General features: G+C 42.5%; 1 protein-coding gene across 1 annotated transcript in view; it reads right to left on the reverse strand.

The window, feature by feature from the left end:
• The window catches only part of Cds (CDP-diacylglycerol synthase), a 37,153-nt gene that overhangs the window by 15,990 nt on the left and 3,735 nt on the right, over positions 1-17,428 (reverse strand). The window contains exons 5-9 of the mRNA XM_084589579.1: positions 16,696-16,815; positions 16,531-16,613; positions 15,115-15,271; positions 3,293-3,445; positions 1,533-1,664 (exon numbers count right to left, since the gene is read on the reverse strand). Coding sequence (XP_084445705.1) covers positions 1,533-1,664; positions 3,293-3,445; positions 15,115-15,271; positions 16,531-16,613; positions 16,696-16,815 — 645 coding nt within the window. The remainder of the gene's footprint in view (positions 1-1,532; positions 1,665-3,292; positions 3,446-15,114; positions 15,272-16,530; positions 16,614-16,695; positions 16,816-17,428) is intronic.

The raw sequence follows: 17,428 nt of genomic DNA on the forward strand, positions 1-17,428 counted from the left end.
TTCGTTGTGAGCACAAAGCCTGCCTTCAGCACCGTCGCATGCCAAGCAGAGGATTCAAGGTGCTGCCGCACGCTCAACAGTCCCGCTTCCTCTACCGCTATGTATTACTCAGCCGCGACCTCCTGAACAGCCATTGAATAAACCTGCTTGCCCCTTGGACTACGACTTGGACACGAACTTAACATGTACTTATGTGTATAGCCTTCCTGATAGTTTTTTTAGAGCAGTGCTTTTGCTTAGACTGTAAGTTTATTTTCCTTTTTCTTTTTTCTCTTCGACCAATCGTCTAGGGGAGGAGCCCTGTAGCGACTCTCGTGGCATGCGTCCGGCACATGCTGAAGAGAAGGAAGCAGTGCCGGCACGAGAGCTTAGGAACGCTCGCAACCTTCTCTTTGGCCGGACGCTGCCGTCATCACCTCTTCAGTTTCTCCTCAAATAAATGTGGCCGTGGTCGCCCCTGCCTGGCGATCTCTACACATATCCCACTTGCTTCGAATGTCGGCACGCTGACAATGGTGCACCTATGTAACATATTTTTCCATGCTGAATGCTATCAAACAATCAAACAAACCATTCAGCTTATATTTACCTCTTGCTATTAGGACCCCTTGGTGTTCTGTGCATTTTAAGCGCAGGTGCGCAGTTGAACATGCCACTTTGGCAGAAAAAAAAGAAGTTCGAAAAACTGTTGAGCTTTTTCCGCAAGTCAACCGCTTTGTAATGCTCTTGAAGAAACTTTTAATTCCAATGCAAGTTTTCTTATATGTCCAAAAAACCGTGGTGTGCACACATATCAAATATCACAATCATTCAATTTGAGATCTTTTCACGACGTTATTGGTAAAAATGTTCACCCTATTTTTCTACAAAACCAGTGGCTGAAAAAGCCTGTGATGTCATTGAATTTCTTAAGTCATTTTCAGCATATTACTTTTTTTTTTTTAGTACTTTACCATTTGTGTGACGTGTGTACAGCTTGCACTGTGCAAAGGGTTAGTCTTATGCTTTCACCTGGTGCTATGTTGCCCTGGCTACTGCTGCATTCTTCCATACTGCAAGCCACTATTGCCACAGTTTCTTCAGCACAAAAAAAAAAAAAAGTGCAGTCTTGAAACGAAATCATGTTTTACAAGAAAGACACAATGGCATGTCATCTGCTTTTTCTATATGACATTTATAACCAGTAATATTAGTTGACGTTCTGTTGTGATTTTTTTTTTTCCCCATCTTGGAGTTGCGCTTCTGGTAGCCAAAGTAGTAACCAGTTAATGCAGGTCTTAAAATGTTTTCCGACAACACCATTCGCACATATGATTAATGTCACGATGGCCATTTCAACTGCCACTGCCATCAGTTTTAATTTATATTGCTTCATTTAGTGTGACAGGACCCAGAAAAAAAAGAAACAAAACAAAAAAACGATATGCTGGGCAAATTACATTTGATACATATAACTTTAGGTTGCCACGAGACAGAGGTACAAAACCATGCATCAACACATGCTCTGTGTACTGTGTTGTCCACTGCCATACCTTGATCTTGAAGGCCCTCTTGAAGCCACTGGCGAAAAATCCCCCAAAGGGTCCAATGATGGAGCTGAACAGTGAGAAGCTCAGCGAATGAAGTACGAAAGGGTACAGTGTGATGGTACTCTTCTGGTGCAGCTGAAAGTGCACAAAAGGAGCATATCAGCCATGGAGCTTCACAGCTACTTGCAAAGCTACATGTGCACAAGGCTGCGACTCCCTCACAGGTATGTACAGGTGTGGATGAAAGTAAATAAAGCATGATGTTGTTCTCCAACATTTTCCCCACATTCTGTAATTGAAAAACTGGCAGTTGCAGCATGTGCAGGCTGGTAGAGGACACTAGTGAACTCTCTCGTGGGCAAACAAGATTTCGTCATGTCCCATTGGAAAGGAGCAACTGCAGTTGCACCTACACACATATTGTCGACCCCAAATATATCGAGTCCAGATATATTCAATTATTACTTGTAGTATCAAACTTTCAGAATATTCTTTTGAAAATCCCCTGCAAAAGTATAACAGTGTTGTTCACATTTACCAAACTCCCATTCAATAGGACATTCAATAAATACATTGCACTGCACGCCCTGCCTTTGCAAGTGACACAGCTCCTAGTGGTGCTTCTGTGATTCTATTTTGTGCAAGGTGCCGGGATGGCAGTACAGCCTTGGGCACCTACCTGTTGCCAGCACTAGCACTGTAGAGCTTTTAGTCTGGTGTAAAAGGGTGACCTGCAGCGCTTATTTTCAATGCGACATTATTTTCAGGCAGGGAAGGAGGCATTTGGCACACCAGTTACCATGCGGTGAAGCCTGCCTAGCTGACCAAAGGCTTGCAGCAGCTCTTGCATGGCCTACTTCAGCACTGAAGATGATATTATTGCATTTGTAGAGCACCAGCAACAAAACTAGACCTTGTGATCAGCGGTAGCTTTTTCCAGAGCACTGCTCACAGCAGCCTCAATGTGAAGTGAGCCAGGCGCACTGAGCAAGCGGTGCGCTGCCAGTACGCTGCCGGACAGCATGTCAATGCAGGAAGTGTGAATGCACCGCTTTCACACTGTCCGATTACAGATAACCTAATCTGTTGCCATGTTTTAAGTCTCAAACAATTTCGTTATCTCTTTTGAATTCGATACATCCGGGATTAACTGTATCCTCTCTAAGACTTGGAATGCTCTTTCTTTTCATTTCCACTAAAGGCAGGCATACTGAGATGCATAGGCACCACCCGTGGAACCAAACTAACATGGAAGAAAAAAAATGAGCAAATTCTCTGTACAGTGAAGCATGCAGTTTCATGCCTTCCACACAAGGTCAGCATCCGGTCCTCATACCACAACACATGATATCAGATGCACACAACAAGACATTAATAGAGGTCCAGTTTCAAGGTGTTTAAACATTACTGCAAAAAACGCACATAACTGCACGTGAAACAACTATTTCAGAGAGAGTTACAATCCAGTCATGCATCAAACGCAACATTACTCGCAGTACAGATACTCATTTTTCTTAAAGTCTGAAGGAACAGCTGCCTGCTGACAGAGTTGTCTCACCCTTTTTGTCAACTCCTTTCTATTCATAACACTCAGTTTTGCATTCACTTCTCACAGGTGTGCCACATTAAAGGAAAAGATTAAAAAATCCTGTCACGCATATCAAGCACATTTTAACAAAAAATGCGAGCAAGAACTGAAAATGTATAAATGATAACTAACGAGCTGAAGATAACATGCACTGTGAATGCAAAGCTGCACTGACAAGGTGGCAGAGTGCTGCGATCCATCCCGGAAGTTCATAATCCGTCGGTTGGAAGAGTGGCGAAGGTTCACAGTCCATAGTCATGCGCTCCAGCTCTTCAGAATACTCAATAGGGCAGACGAAGTATTTGAACTGGCACAGGTACTGTGACATCTGCAGCAAAAGAGACGTACCCATGATGGAGGAGAAACATGAGGGACCAAAAAATACCCAGCCAAATTATTCAACGCTCTGCCCTATTGACAAAGGTAAGTGATTTGACCTGAAGCTGTTCTTGAAGGTTACATATTTAGGCTCAACACCAGGACATAGCGCAGGAAAAGTGGGGTGAATAACAAGCACATAGAATTAATACATATTACAAAAGAAAAGAAAGAAAGGAATGCAAGCTGCTAACTATGCAATATTAGCTACTGCATTTTTAAACTGTCCCTTATCATAGACAACAGCAAAACTCCAGCCCTTAGGAAAATCAGAAGATTTTGTTTTGTATGACTCAATGCTGAGGTTACAGAGGCAATCAATATGGTAAGTATAATGAGAACAGAACTGTGAATTGTGGGATTTAACATCCTGAAGCAACACGTGGACAATAAGAAATGTTAGTCTAGGTTTTGGATTAATTCAAACCACCTGGGGCTCTATAACAGGCGCTGACATCTTGTAGCATGTGGGTGCCTTCTGCATTTTGCCTCCACCATAATGAGGCCAAAGAATGAGTTTTTCATAAAGTGTTGAGTGATGCAGTTTATGAAATTTGATGTAAGAAGAAAATTATGTGGCTGACTGTTCAAGCCCATTTTTTCAAAATGCCTTGAGAAACTTCTATACAGACGGATCATGAGTGTCTGTAACAAACATGACATATTGACACCCCATCAACATGGGCTTAGAACAGGTCTTTCGACAGATACAGCCCTTTTAACTCAGAAAGAACTAATCTTAAAATCCTTTGAACTGCAGCAATTAACTCTAGGTATATTCATAGATTACTGAAAGGCTTTTGATTCCATTAATCATCAGACATGCTTGCTAAACTTGAGTTCTACAGCTTTCGCGGTGTTTTTCTTGGTATATTGAAGTTGTATCTATCATTTTGCAAACAACGTCATAATAAACAAAACATTATCCGATATAAAATCAGTTTCAGCTGAAGTTCCACAGGGAAGTGTACTGAGACCATTACTGTTGTGCCGCTCACGTAACTGTGGAAGCTTCAGTTTCGCTTCTTTGGTACTTAGTTTCAGCTTAGGTCACATGCATGTTGCGTAAGTCATCACGTGTATGGGACAGAGGAGAATAAATGGGAGGCCAGTGACAAGATGGCACTTGATGTGTACCATCTCTGCGGTGTGTCATTTGATTTTACTTCTACAATACAACAAAGTGGCGACGAGGTAAACCTTTACAACGAGTTTCGCGGGACTTACGCCCCCTCCTGCGTTCCTGGGAATTCTGGGTCAGCCACTAATACCATGGAACGATTGGAAGGCACTGTTTTCTACCTACTTAGAAGTATCTGGCACCACCGAGTTTGCTGCATCCCGGCGCAAAGACACACTTCTGCATTCACTCGGCGTCGAAGGTCAACGTCGGTTCCGCAACGCACCCACTCCTAGCATGCCAGTGCAAGTTCAAAACGAAGGAGCTGGGACCTCAAGTGAAGTTACGACAGTCGAAGATATGTTTCAGGCGGCGCTCAATATTTGCGACCGCCTGTTCTCAGCCACGACAAACGTGCTCATCGAACGTCACCAGTTCAAGGAACGTTTACAAAACCCTGGTGAGCTTACAGAAGTCTACATTGCTCATTTAAGTGACCTTGCTAAGAATTGGGATTTCGAAAATTCCGCGGACACTGCTGTTTGTGATCAGCCTGTTCCTGGTGTTGCATCAGACAAGCTCCGAGAATGTTTGTTGTTCGAAAGCGAAGGCATTTGTAAATGCCTACGCGATTGTAAATGGAAAAGGCATTTACAATTGCGTGCACTACGAAGAGACATTTAAAAGTTTGCACGAATTCATCTCTTCTGATGGTGTGAACCAAATACGTAAGGCAAGTTCGAGCAGCTCACGGATACGGGACCCATGTGCTTAGACTTGGGACGCTGCTCACGTGCCGCCATCAACTTCGGCATGTAATCAAGGAGGACGTTGCTGTTACCGATGCGGCTCTAATCAACACTTGGCCGATTCCCCTAACCACAAGTCCAGAAATAAGGTTTGTTTCAAATGCAAGAAAGTTGGTCATTTCCAAAAAGTATGCCGTAGTGCGAAGTTGGAACACATCTTCAAGGAAGTATGTAAGGATGGAGATGAAGATGAACCGGTGATGCTTCTACATGTTGGGTCCAACACTACGTGCTTCGGAATTCATTTCGATATTCAAGTTGAAGGTGTGAGCATGCAGTTTTTGGTAGATACGGGTTCATCAGCATCTATCATGACAGAAGATGCTTATGTAAACCATTTCAAAGTGACTGCAATGCTATCTGTACCTTCGGTGATACTGCTCAATTACTCCGGTGGTGATACCGCAGTGAAGCGCTGCTTCCTTGCAAATGTCTGCTACCAGCGTCAATCCACCTCCATCCTGTTCTATGTTGTTCACCAAGGAACTGCGATGCTCGGACTAGATGCCTTACACAACCTTGAATTATACATCCAGGGGTCAACTCTGCAGTGCCTGCAGACAAGTGCTGTTACAACGTTACTGCCTGTCAAATTTCGCAAGGAATTTGGACATTTATTCGCTGATGCAATAGGACTAGTAAAAGGGTTCGCACATCACGTAAACCGCAAGCCAGATGGACATTACTCCTGTTGCTGCAAAGCTGCGTCGACTTCCTTTGGCTCTCTACGAGCAAGTCCCAGGAGAATTACGGTGTCTCAAGCAAGGAGGTGTTATTGGATGCCTCTAAGTGGGTATTGCCAGTTGTGGCAGTGCGCAAACGTGACAGCAGCATTCGCCTTTGCGTAGATTTACGTGAAGCCAACAAAGCTATCGTTGTTGATAGATTTCTCCTCCCTCATACAGATCATCTACTTAACCAGCTGGTGGGTGCTACACACTTTTCAAAGATTGATCTCACATCAGCCTACCACCAGCTTGAGTTAACACTGGAAAGCAGAGACCTTACAATTTTTATCACTTTGATGGGCTCTTTCGATTTCGTCGTGTGTGTTTCGGCCTTGCATCTACACCAAGCACCTTTCAAAAGATGATGACCAAACTACTGGAAGGATGCAACGATGTGCTTTGTTACATTGATGATGTAATTGTGTATGAGAAGTCGATCTCTGAACACAGTGAAAATATTTGAAGGATACTAGAGCGCATCTCAGCTGCTGGTCTACGGCTAAACCACAAGTGTGTCTTCAATGTCAAGGAGTTGACATTTCTGGGTCACGTCGTCAATTGCAAAGGCTTGGTACCTCTTCGGTCAAAAGTTGAAGCCATAGTAGATGCACCACAGCCTACCAACACTAGTGAGTTACATTCATTCTTGGGACTGGTAGGTTATTATGTCAAATTTCTACCTCACTATGCAGATTTTGTTGAGCCGCAGCACAGGCTCCTGCGATACGGTGTTGCTTTCATATGGGACGCCAAGGCGGCCCAATGATTCCATGAAGTGAAGCAGCTACTTTCAACTTGTGAAGCAATCCACATGTTTGATCCGACTCTAACAGTGGTCGTGACCACAGGTGCATCACATTATGAACTCGGAGCTGTTCTGCGACAAAAATTCAATGGTGATCTGCATACTGTCGCATTCGCATTTCGAGCCCTTTCCCGAGCTGAACGTAAATACTCTGTTGAAGAGAAGGAAGCACTTGCGTGTGTATGGGCCTGTGAATACTGGCATTACTTCTTGTGGGGGAGGAAGTTCGAGTTGAGAACAAAACATCAAGCACTGGTCACCCTGCTCTCATCATGTGGAACGAGTCGTCAATCTCCGCGTAACGCAAAGTGATCTGCATGCCTGCTGTATAACAACTTCGATGTGCTTTATAAGCGCGGATGCGACAATAAGGTGGCAGATGCACTTTCATGCTTATCATGGCCTGCATTACAGGAACAAGAAGAAGATTGTCTCAGTGGTTTCATCATAGATCATTAAAAAACAACTGCAAGAAGATGTACAAGTAGACCTAGTGCTGCTGTATGTGACAACCAAGTGGCCTGCCAAGCGTACCCTCAACTTTGAGTTGCTGCCGTTCTTCAATGTCCGGGAAGAGTTGGCAGTAATGGATGATCTGCTTTTACGAGATGAGTGATTAGCAGGGCTGGGCAAGATGCTTCAAAAAAGTATCTTCGATACCGATACTCGATACCCTGAAAAATTACAATTTCGATGCCGATACAAGATGCAGAATCGAAATCGAGTTTCGATACAGATACTTGGTACTGTATCGTCGATACTTCGATACAACACTGAAATCCCACCATAATAAAGGTGGCAATAAGATTAGCGACATCAGGAAATTGTACTGTGCTTTCTAGAATCTTTAGAGCACTCATATAGCGTAGTTTTTCTAAAAGAGCTTAAACGAATACGCCAGCACGGAGTTATTGAAGCTCCTCTGTTTGGGCAGCTGTCCTTGTCAGAACTTCACATTGAATTGAAGCCATAGTTGCAATGAAGCGATTGCTTCCCACAAGTAACCTAGCGAAATATTTCTTTAAACTAATGCTGTTCAAGCGAACCCTGTGAGCACTTGGCTATGCATACAAATACATAATTTTTTTTTTTTAGTTTATTCTGTTGCTTTTCATTTCATACTACACGTTACTTATCCGGTGACCCCTGCGTAAAATTCTCTGTGCTAAAACGTGCAACCTGACTGCATTTGGAGAACTGAGCAATTATATTGCCATTGGTGCGATAAACTTTTGAAGCTCTGCATATTGTTAAAAGCTAGAGAAAAAACAAGAAAAATAAAATGGCTGAACGTTATTAAGTCCGGGAAGAGTGCGATGTGAGCATGCTAAAAGTGTCGCAAATGAGAAAAGCCTCTCTATATACGCATACGAGCACACTGCAGTGTTGTATAAGATGGCGATGCCTTTTATCAGCGTGACCATAGCCGCGTTGACTCAAGCATCCTAGAGTAGTTAGGAAATTCGAGGTTCCCTAGCGCTGCTGGAGAACTGTGGCTGGTTGCAGATAAAAGACAGAAGTCTGTTTTTTAACAGAAAGTGGTAATATGGTCTCAATTAATTCACATATTTCAAAAAGTAAATTTTTTTTTAGATAGAGATATCATTACAAGTTTTATTCAAGGTTTGCTTAAATATTTTTTGCAGAATAAAATTTTTGACAACGTATAATTTGTTATTCGAACTGTGCTGGAAAATTGCATTCATAGTTTTCATGTCGTGCATTTCATAAAATTTTAGACGTAATATTTATTCCAGAAAAAAAGTATAGTGGAAGCGTCTTCCCTGTGCAGTTACAAAGAATGGATTTGTTTTCAGTCAGACGCAGTAACTGCAAGAACAGCGGTTAGCCGAATGCATCATGGCGGACTGAGGCTTTAGAAGCTTGTGTTCTTGCCGCCACGCAGAGCCGGCACGTGGAGCCCAGGGGTTTGGGGAAGGGCCGTGCATAAGTTACTGCGCCTGACAGTACACTGAGGACGCTGCTTGACGAGAATCAGATGCCGCAGAGATGAGGGGGGGGGGGGGGGTGATGACAAAGGATGGGGAGAGCGGTTAGAAGTAAAGCAGTGTACGTGACCACTACTGCGTGTTTGCCTTGCATTTCCGCTTTCTTCATATCTTTCTGTGTGTCTGTTAACGGCTTAGCAGCTTCGTGGTACGCACTCGGTGCTCAGAAGTAAAGCACCTCGTGAGCACCTACTTACATTGCCTCCTTCAGTTCTAAAGAAAGGAAATCTGGAAATGTCGTTAACGTTGAGGGGGGGGGCATTTGTAGGGGACTCAGGCGGTACTGCAAGCCGAGCTGTCTCAAGGCCTGTACTAGTGTCTTAGCGAGCGCCGTCAACCCAACGTCTCGCAGCGGTTTCAACATTTGAAGTTTTCTTTAGTATTAAGTACCTTCAAAATACAAGATACTCTAAAAATGTATTTTTGATACCGATACTTTCATTTTCAGCACACGATACCTAATACTGATACACAAAATGTATCTAAATATAGTATCGAAGATACATGTATCTTCGATACCGCCCATGACTGGCGATTAGTCATCCCATCATCACTGACGTCAGCTCTACCGACAGCTGCACATGAAAGTCATCCCGGAATTGTCTGAACGAAATAGAGACTACGCAACCAAACCAGTATTGGTGGCCAGGACAGGATAAACAGGCGGAGGAAGCCATTCACTCTTGCTACATTTGCCAAGCTGCGAATAAATCTGCCAAACCGTCGGTGGCACCACCACAGACAATTCCACTTCCAGAACGTGCCTGGAAGAAATTGGCACTGGACATTGTTGGTCCATTTGAAAGGGCTAAGGAAAGTTGCAAGTTTGCACTGACCTTGGTTGACTTATACTCCAAGTGGCCAGAGGTCTGTTTTGTGGCAAACATAACCTCAGAGAGTGTAATGAAGTTCCTAACTGCAGTTTTCAGTTATGAAGGATATCCTGATGAGGCACTGACTGACCACGGGCCTCAGCTTACATCTGTGATTTTTGAAAACTTCCTTCAGCAACGGGGAATCAAGAACTCTTGCTCGTCTGTTTACTGTCCTCAGAGCAACGGACAGTAGATTGCTTCAACAGAGTACTGAAGGACTTTGTCCAACTTGGATGGATGGATGGATGGAATATAGGAGCGTCCCCTTTGAAACGGGCTGGTAGCAGTAGCTATCCTGCTCAATGTTCTCCCTATATCTTAATTATTGATTTAGATTGGTTAACTAAACCATCATTCTATTTATTAACTTTTAGTTTGTACATTACTAACCTTATGTCACTTCTCTGCTTTTAAGCCACCAATCTTCCAGTCGTTTTTTGCTAGTTTCCACCGCCGGTTTATTCACCCGGCCACTGATGTCTCTAAACCCCAGAGCTTCAGGAACAGTTACTGCGCCTACATCAACTTCCGGATGGATACCATTACATACGAGTATAATATGGTCAATTGTTTCACTGGAGTTACCACATACAGCACATGCGTCACCTTCATTGTTAAATTTCTGTTTGTAGCTGCGTGTTCTAAGGCACCCTGATCTAGCTTCAAAAAGTAGGGCACTGCCTCTTGAGTTATCAAAGAAAGCTTCCTTCCTGATCTGCATTTTCCACTTTCGGTATAATTCCACAGCAGCATTGGAACAGCGCCCTCTTGAGACTGCCGTTGTGGAGTACCTGGCTGTTTATCGGAGCACACCTCATGCGACAACTGGAATTGTGCCAGCTGTATTGCTACATGGTCGCACTCCAAGGACTATGATGGACATCGTTGGTTACCCGAGTACAAGGTTATTCTCCAACCAAGGAGAAGAACTGACCAAGCTTTGGGAACGAGTAAGAGTAAAACAGCATCCCAGCAAGGCGTACACTGACAGAGAGAGGGGTGCAATGACTCCAACCTTTCATCCTGATGACTTTGTGCGGATGAAAAAGCCTCTTAGTGCTAAGAGGGGTGGTCTGGACTACACCAAGCCATAGAAGGTTGTGGGACAGAAGGAGCCTGGTTCATTGTCCTTGAAGATCAGCGTACATGAAATGCATACAAGCTATGTCGGGTGCTAGAAACATCGACCCGATCAAAGCGCTGTGAACAAGAACACATGTCAGCCTCTCTCCCAGTGGGTGTTCCTAGGGAGCCAAGCCCTTCCACTTTCCAAGAGCTGAATGAAGACTAAGAGCAACAATCTGAGAGTTTGGAAGATGGAGAGGTAACATCAGAACATGCAGAAGTGAAGTCCAGGAGCCAAGCAAGAGGTCTTCTTGAGTATCACGACCGCCTGCATGGATGAAGGACTATGTTGTAAAGTAGGACTTTCACTCTTGCCAGTGTTCAATTTTTTAAGGGGGGAGAATATGTTGTTCGCTCATGTAACTGTAGAAGTCTCATTTTCGCTTCTCTGGTACTTTCAGTTTCAGTCACATGCATGTTACGTAAGACATCACGTGTACGGGACAGAGGAAAATAAAGGGGAGGTCGGCGACAAGGTGGTGCTTGGCGCATAACATCTCTGCGGTGTGTCATTTGATTTTACTTCTACAATACAACAATTACTTTTTATCATTTACATAAATCACATCACTCTCATTGACCCGCGACCAACTTTCGTAATATATGCTGATGACATGAGCCTATTTTTCACCCTTAGCAGCACAAACGACTTGACCGAAGAAGCAATCAAGTGCTTAAATCTTTCAAAATACCTGGTCCATGGAACACTAATTATTTATTAATATGAACAAAACAAAAGCCGTGCTTCTCAGACTAAGAAATAAATTAGTGTGCAATACTGACCTTTCAATTAAAATTGGATCAGCGCCTTTAGAAGTTGCCCCTGTTGTGAAAAGTCTCGGAGTCTTTTTGGAGAAGCATTTATCAGGGTTAACACATGCTCATAAGACTGCTGAGAAGTTATCAAAAATAGTTGGTATATTAAGCAAACTGCGCTGTTTTCTTCCGCAAAACATAAAACTAATTTTGTATAATTCAATTTTTTCTTCTGTTCTAAACTACTGTTTTACTGTCTGGGGAAATACTGCACACTCAAACCTAAACAGGCTACATATAATACAGAATAGACCAATAGGAAGTATTGCTAACGTCCCTCGCGATGTCACAACTAGACCTTTCTTAATTCCTTCAAAATAACTCCAATACCTGAACAATACAGTACTAGTCTAGTAAAACGGTATAAAAGAAGCAATATCCATCGAAAGTTCCTTGAGATGTTGGCTCAGCTAAAACTTAGACAATGCACTCATGCCATACGAGATCCTGAAGAATGGTTCATTCCACAGAGACGGACTAATTACGGAAGTTAAATGCTCAGCTATGTTTTGCCATCATTAATGAACTCCTTTACTTAATCTCATTAACTTCTTATCTTAATTTATTGTGTCGACGTTCCTGCGCACTTTCTGTAAGCATCTCCTCAAGTGAAATTACTTTATGTTATTGCCAACGCATAAGCAAAGTACCAATAACCTGAATCCTTGTACGGGGGCGCAGGCACGCAATCAAGCTCCAATGTGAGCTTTTTGTCTGTGCCCATAACATCTGGACGATGAAAATAAAGATTTGAATTTGATAGAAGGGAAGATTAGACTTCGTAAGCATTACAATGGATGCGCATTTATCTCAAAATTTTTATAAAATAACAGAAATCTAGCTTTGCACTCCTTTTGGGAACATATAATATTAAAATTTTGCTGCAAGGAAAAATTTCATGTCATAAAGAAAGCAAACACCGATGTATAATTTACTCGCTGTCACCTAAAATACCAAGTGCAAGCAAAAATGTAAAGCAAATGAATGAATAACGCTTGTCACTTAATTAGTATAAAACATTACTCTTTAAAATATCATGAACAATATGAAAAAGCAATGCAAACAAGCTGTAAAGCATCATAACAATGTATACAGTTGACTCTAAAACCTCAAAGGAGCAAGGATATTTGTTTGTATTATCAGAAATGCACCTTAACGGGACAATCTACTGACTCTTTCAACAATTTTTTTTTTCTTGCTTCATTGGAATGCTCCATCCACAAATTAATGAACACCCGGCTGAGGAGCTGAGAAACACAGCAGAATCATTTAAAGCTTCACTTTTCCATATGATAGTCTCATTTTCTCAGGGGTAGTCTGCGTCTGCAAACACTGACATTATGGACATGACATACGGTTAGTATAGTAACTCTATGCAGCCCCATGAACACGACTACAGAGCCACTTAAGTCGCCTGCAGAACTTGTCATTAACTAAGATACACAGATTTTGTTAAAACTATAACTGAGAGTACCAAAATAGCTTTAAATAGAATGAAATAAACCCGGAGAAATCTACCACAAATACCAACAACTGTTTTAGTTTATAGCAGCTTTACTGCAGCGCCACTACAAGTACAGCGCCACTACAAGTACAGCGGCGTCTTTGGTTTTGCGGTATTCTGTTTTGAACGCATTTTAAAAGCGAATCAAGGAAGATTAAAGAATAAAAGTAGCTGTAATTTATTGCTAGAGGAAAAAGTAAGCTGCCTTAATTTGATATGACCACGAATACCTGTCTGCCTGACACTGTGGCATAATCATAAATATATTAACTTCAGATGCTCCAAAGAGATGAACTATTAGAAAAGACAGTATGATGCCACCAACGGCTAAAACCTGACTTTCCTGACCAATTTAAAATACAAATTCCTGGTTAAACCAGGAGTACTTCCCTCAATACTGCCACCATGCGATAAGATCTACCAGAGTATGCCAATATTTTTATACTTGTCTCCAGCAGTAGACTGTTCCTTTAATATGATCCAAGGCTATATTTATTTTGTTTAACGTGTATGTACGCACAAGTGTACGCAGGTGGGTTAAAGGCCCACTGTCCACCCCCCAGTCGAAAATATTTTCTTCCCCGGTAACTGAGACTTCGCCCTCAGAACGCAAGGCCGCAAAATGTTTTTGAAAAGAGTAACTAATAACACAGTTACAGCCACCACAATCACTCGATTCTGTCGTGTTTCTGTCCTCCCGTTCCCTCGCAAAGATTTTTCACTGTCTTGCCCGATCGTCTAGCCTCCGCAAGACAAATTCCCCTTCCTCCTCCGCGTTTGGCAGGAGGTGGGGCGTGGCACTCCGCGTGCGCGAGAAAATACAAACAAACGGGCGAGGGAGCGCGCGCCGCTGGATTCAGTCCGACCGTGGCGAGGGAAAAGCGCGCAGCGAGCGGTAGACACCCATCCTTCACCCTCAGACAGCGAGATGGACCAATGGACGTCGTTTTTGACTAAGACGTCATAGTTGCGGGTTGATGGGCCAGCGCAGGGAACGGGGAAGCTGGCTTCCCGAAGGCTTCCCGAAGAGAGCTTTGATTTGTGTTTTCGTTGCTTTGCGGCGCGCGTGTCACTGTAGCATTTTGCACAGACTATCTCCGGTACGTGATTGAAACACTGGGCTCCTTTGCTTAAGAGGTCCTTCCCTGGACAGTGGCCCTTTAATTGGTGCGAGTTAATCTTGAGAAACAGCGCGAAAGATAGTACAAGGAGACAAACATGAGTGCTCACGTGTTTTTCATGCTGTCCCTCAATGTTTCTCAAGATAAATACTGACACATTTAACTAGTATCCTAGAATTGTTTTTCTATGCAAATGTAGCCAAGAATTACCACCACATAAAATATGGGCACAAGGCATTCCTATATTTACTCAATCAGCAGCTTGTAGCTGCGAGTTAGAAAATGTTATCAATAACGCGGGAGTGAAGCCACATTAACTGTAACCTCAAGAGACCAAAAAGACAAAAGATTGGTACAAGATTGGTTTACACCACCGAAAATTTAACTTATCAAAAAACAGACAATGGTCACCTGCTTTTGAGTGAAAGCTGTACGGCATGCTTTTTTGCAATTACATCATGCTGCACTGAATATCCACTGTCAACAATATCAAATCAAAACTACAAAATAATGCCTCCCCCGGCCTCTTTCCCAGATGCCGCATAGTAGTGCTAGGTTCTAGATTTGAGAAGCAAATGGAAAAGAGCCTTTATAATCGGGACATACACAAGTAATGAACGCCGATTCTTACATGGTTAAGAACGCTTGGAAATCACAATCAACGAAAAGGTCAAACTTAGCTTCCCCTATCAGCAACTTCCACTTACCATAGCACCAAAGACGACAGTTGCAATGCCTCCTCCTATAAAGCCCTCCCAAGTCTTTTTTGGCGACAGCTGGATCAGTGGCGTTCGTCCAAAGAAGAAGCCAAACATATAGGCCATGACATCATTGCAGACAATCATAGACACAGGAGCTATGAACCTGCAAGACACACAGAAGGTCCCAGAATTTGAGTAGAGTGCCTGGCACTCAAATGGACTCAATGAAGACATTGCTATGGTGGCTACAATGATGCAGAAATATTGCTGTAATTGATTACATTTTTCACTTTATTCCTGCACAGGTTCCATGCTTCCAAAAACAACAAAAATTTGGAGTAACATTTGCTGGAAAATAAATTTGCTTATATGTGCCAACATGTTACTGTGGATGCCATGACACAATGTACATGATACCTATATATAAAGGCATATAAAGTTAATTTCAATTATGACTGCATGCAAGGAACACCCTTTCCAAGAATTCAGCCATGCACAAGAGCTTTCATTTGGTTACAAAATGCAGAAATAAAGCCCAAGATGTAAGTTCTCTTACACTGGCTCTACCAGTACATAAGTTAAGCTAAGCACAGGTCTGTATCACAATACAAGCCAAAACTTCAATGTCTATGGTTTTCACAATGACACCATAGGGGATACAACTATTTGCAATGAAGGCAGAGAAACTAACGATCTTTGGGAAGTGTTTCTTCATGAAAAAAATGTTCAATACACATAAAATGCAGAAAAGAAGACCCTTTCCTTAACTTTCTGGAAGAATGATTTATGAGCATCTTAAGTGCCCTACTCTTGTTGCTCATGGCTGTCGCATTGATGCAACCTTTCCATACCCCTTACGTTTTTCACTGTGCATACTTAGAGTAACTACAATGAATAATTTCGAATGATGGCGCTATTTCAAACCAGATACCAAGACAAAGTAAACCCGCCTCGAGGTAGCAGGAATGAGTTCCACAGTTTTCACACACGCATAATTAATGAAAGCACGACTGAAACAACAAAGCAAAAGAGAACTCCCACCCTTCTTTAGCATTGCATCTGTACATGAGGCACATTCTCTGCACCCTGTTACCAAAATCAAGGTTAAACACAGACACAACCTTGCAACTGGCTGCTGTTGCTGTGATTAAATGCAGCAGTCATAAACCAAATCCTGTGCTAACATATGAAGTGTTGGTACAAGATCGCAAGAAATGGTAACAAGTGGCTCAGTGTGTTTAAATTCAAAGGATTTGCCACTATGAACGTTACATGCATAAGTAAATTCCGCTTTTAGTGGTATAATAACGCTCCAATGATTTTATCTAGTAAGAGCAGCAGAACAAGGAAATGGTCCATTAGGTTCCCCCATAAAAATTTAAATAATATTTTTCGCACAGACCACAGAAAGGATACACTCACCAGATCAACCCTTCAAACATATTCTGAATGAGAAAGTATGACTGGGTCACAATGATGACCAGCGTCACATGAGTCCAGGCAAACTTGGGAAAGAAGGAAAAAGATAATGAAGTAAGTTTACTCAAGCTTTGCACCTGATTTTGCAGCCTAAGATATAATACATACCAGTGAGAACTGACGCATGTAATATTTCTTCACAAGGCTCAGCACAAACCAGATGAAGCCCAGCAGGTACATACAAAATGAAATGAAGCGATGGTAGCGGACAAGTGGCTTCAGGGAGTCCTAACAAGAGTAAAAGATGCAAAAACCGAAACTCAGAACAGCGGTATAGTCTCAGAGGCTTGGTTTTGTACATCAATCTTAATGGTGACTTTTATTATCCAATAATGAAATGAATGAGAAAAGTAAGCCATGTGACAAAAAAAAAAACCAAATAAAAGCTAGCAGCAAAGCACTCTACAAAATGCATTTCATACAAGCAAGAACTGCATGAAAAATAATTATTTTTACAGTGACAGCAGTCTTCTAAGATACACTTCTAAGCAAAGTGCCTGGATCTGTAATAGAAACAGAGGCACTTCCAACTTTTGTGCTATATACAGGCTAATTACCAATAGCTGCAGAGTATACAGCTCATGCAGACACATTTCTCATGTGGCAAGAACAACTAAGAAGTCAGGCTTATCTATAACCTCATGGCCACACATATACACTGTGTACGATGGGAATAATATGGCATGTTCGTGTAAACTTCGAACATCAGGCTGCACGAGCCCACAGAGCTTGCCGTCAGAAATTAATGTGCGGAATTAACCTCAGAGGAGCGCCATGCTTCCTGGGCTTGTGATGCAGCAGGAGCACTTGGCAGAGTCTGACTGAGACCAGAAGAATGTTA

Source organism: Amblyomma maculatum, chromosome 1 (genome assembly GCF_055883805.1).
Source record: "Amblyomma maculatum isolate TAMU_Amacu chromosome 1, ASM5588380v1, whole genome shotgun sequence".
Classification (NCBI taxonomy): Eukaryota; Metazoa; Arthropoda; class Arachnida; order Ixodida; family Ixodidae; genus Amblyomma; species Amblyomma maculatum.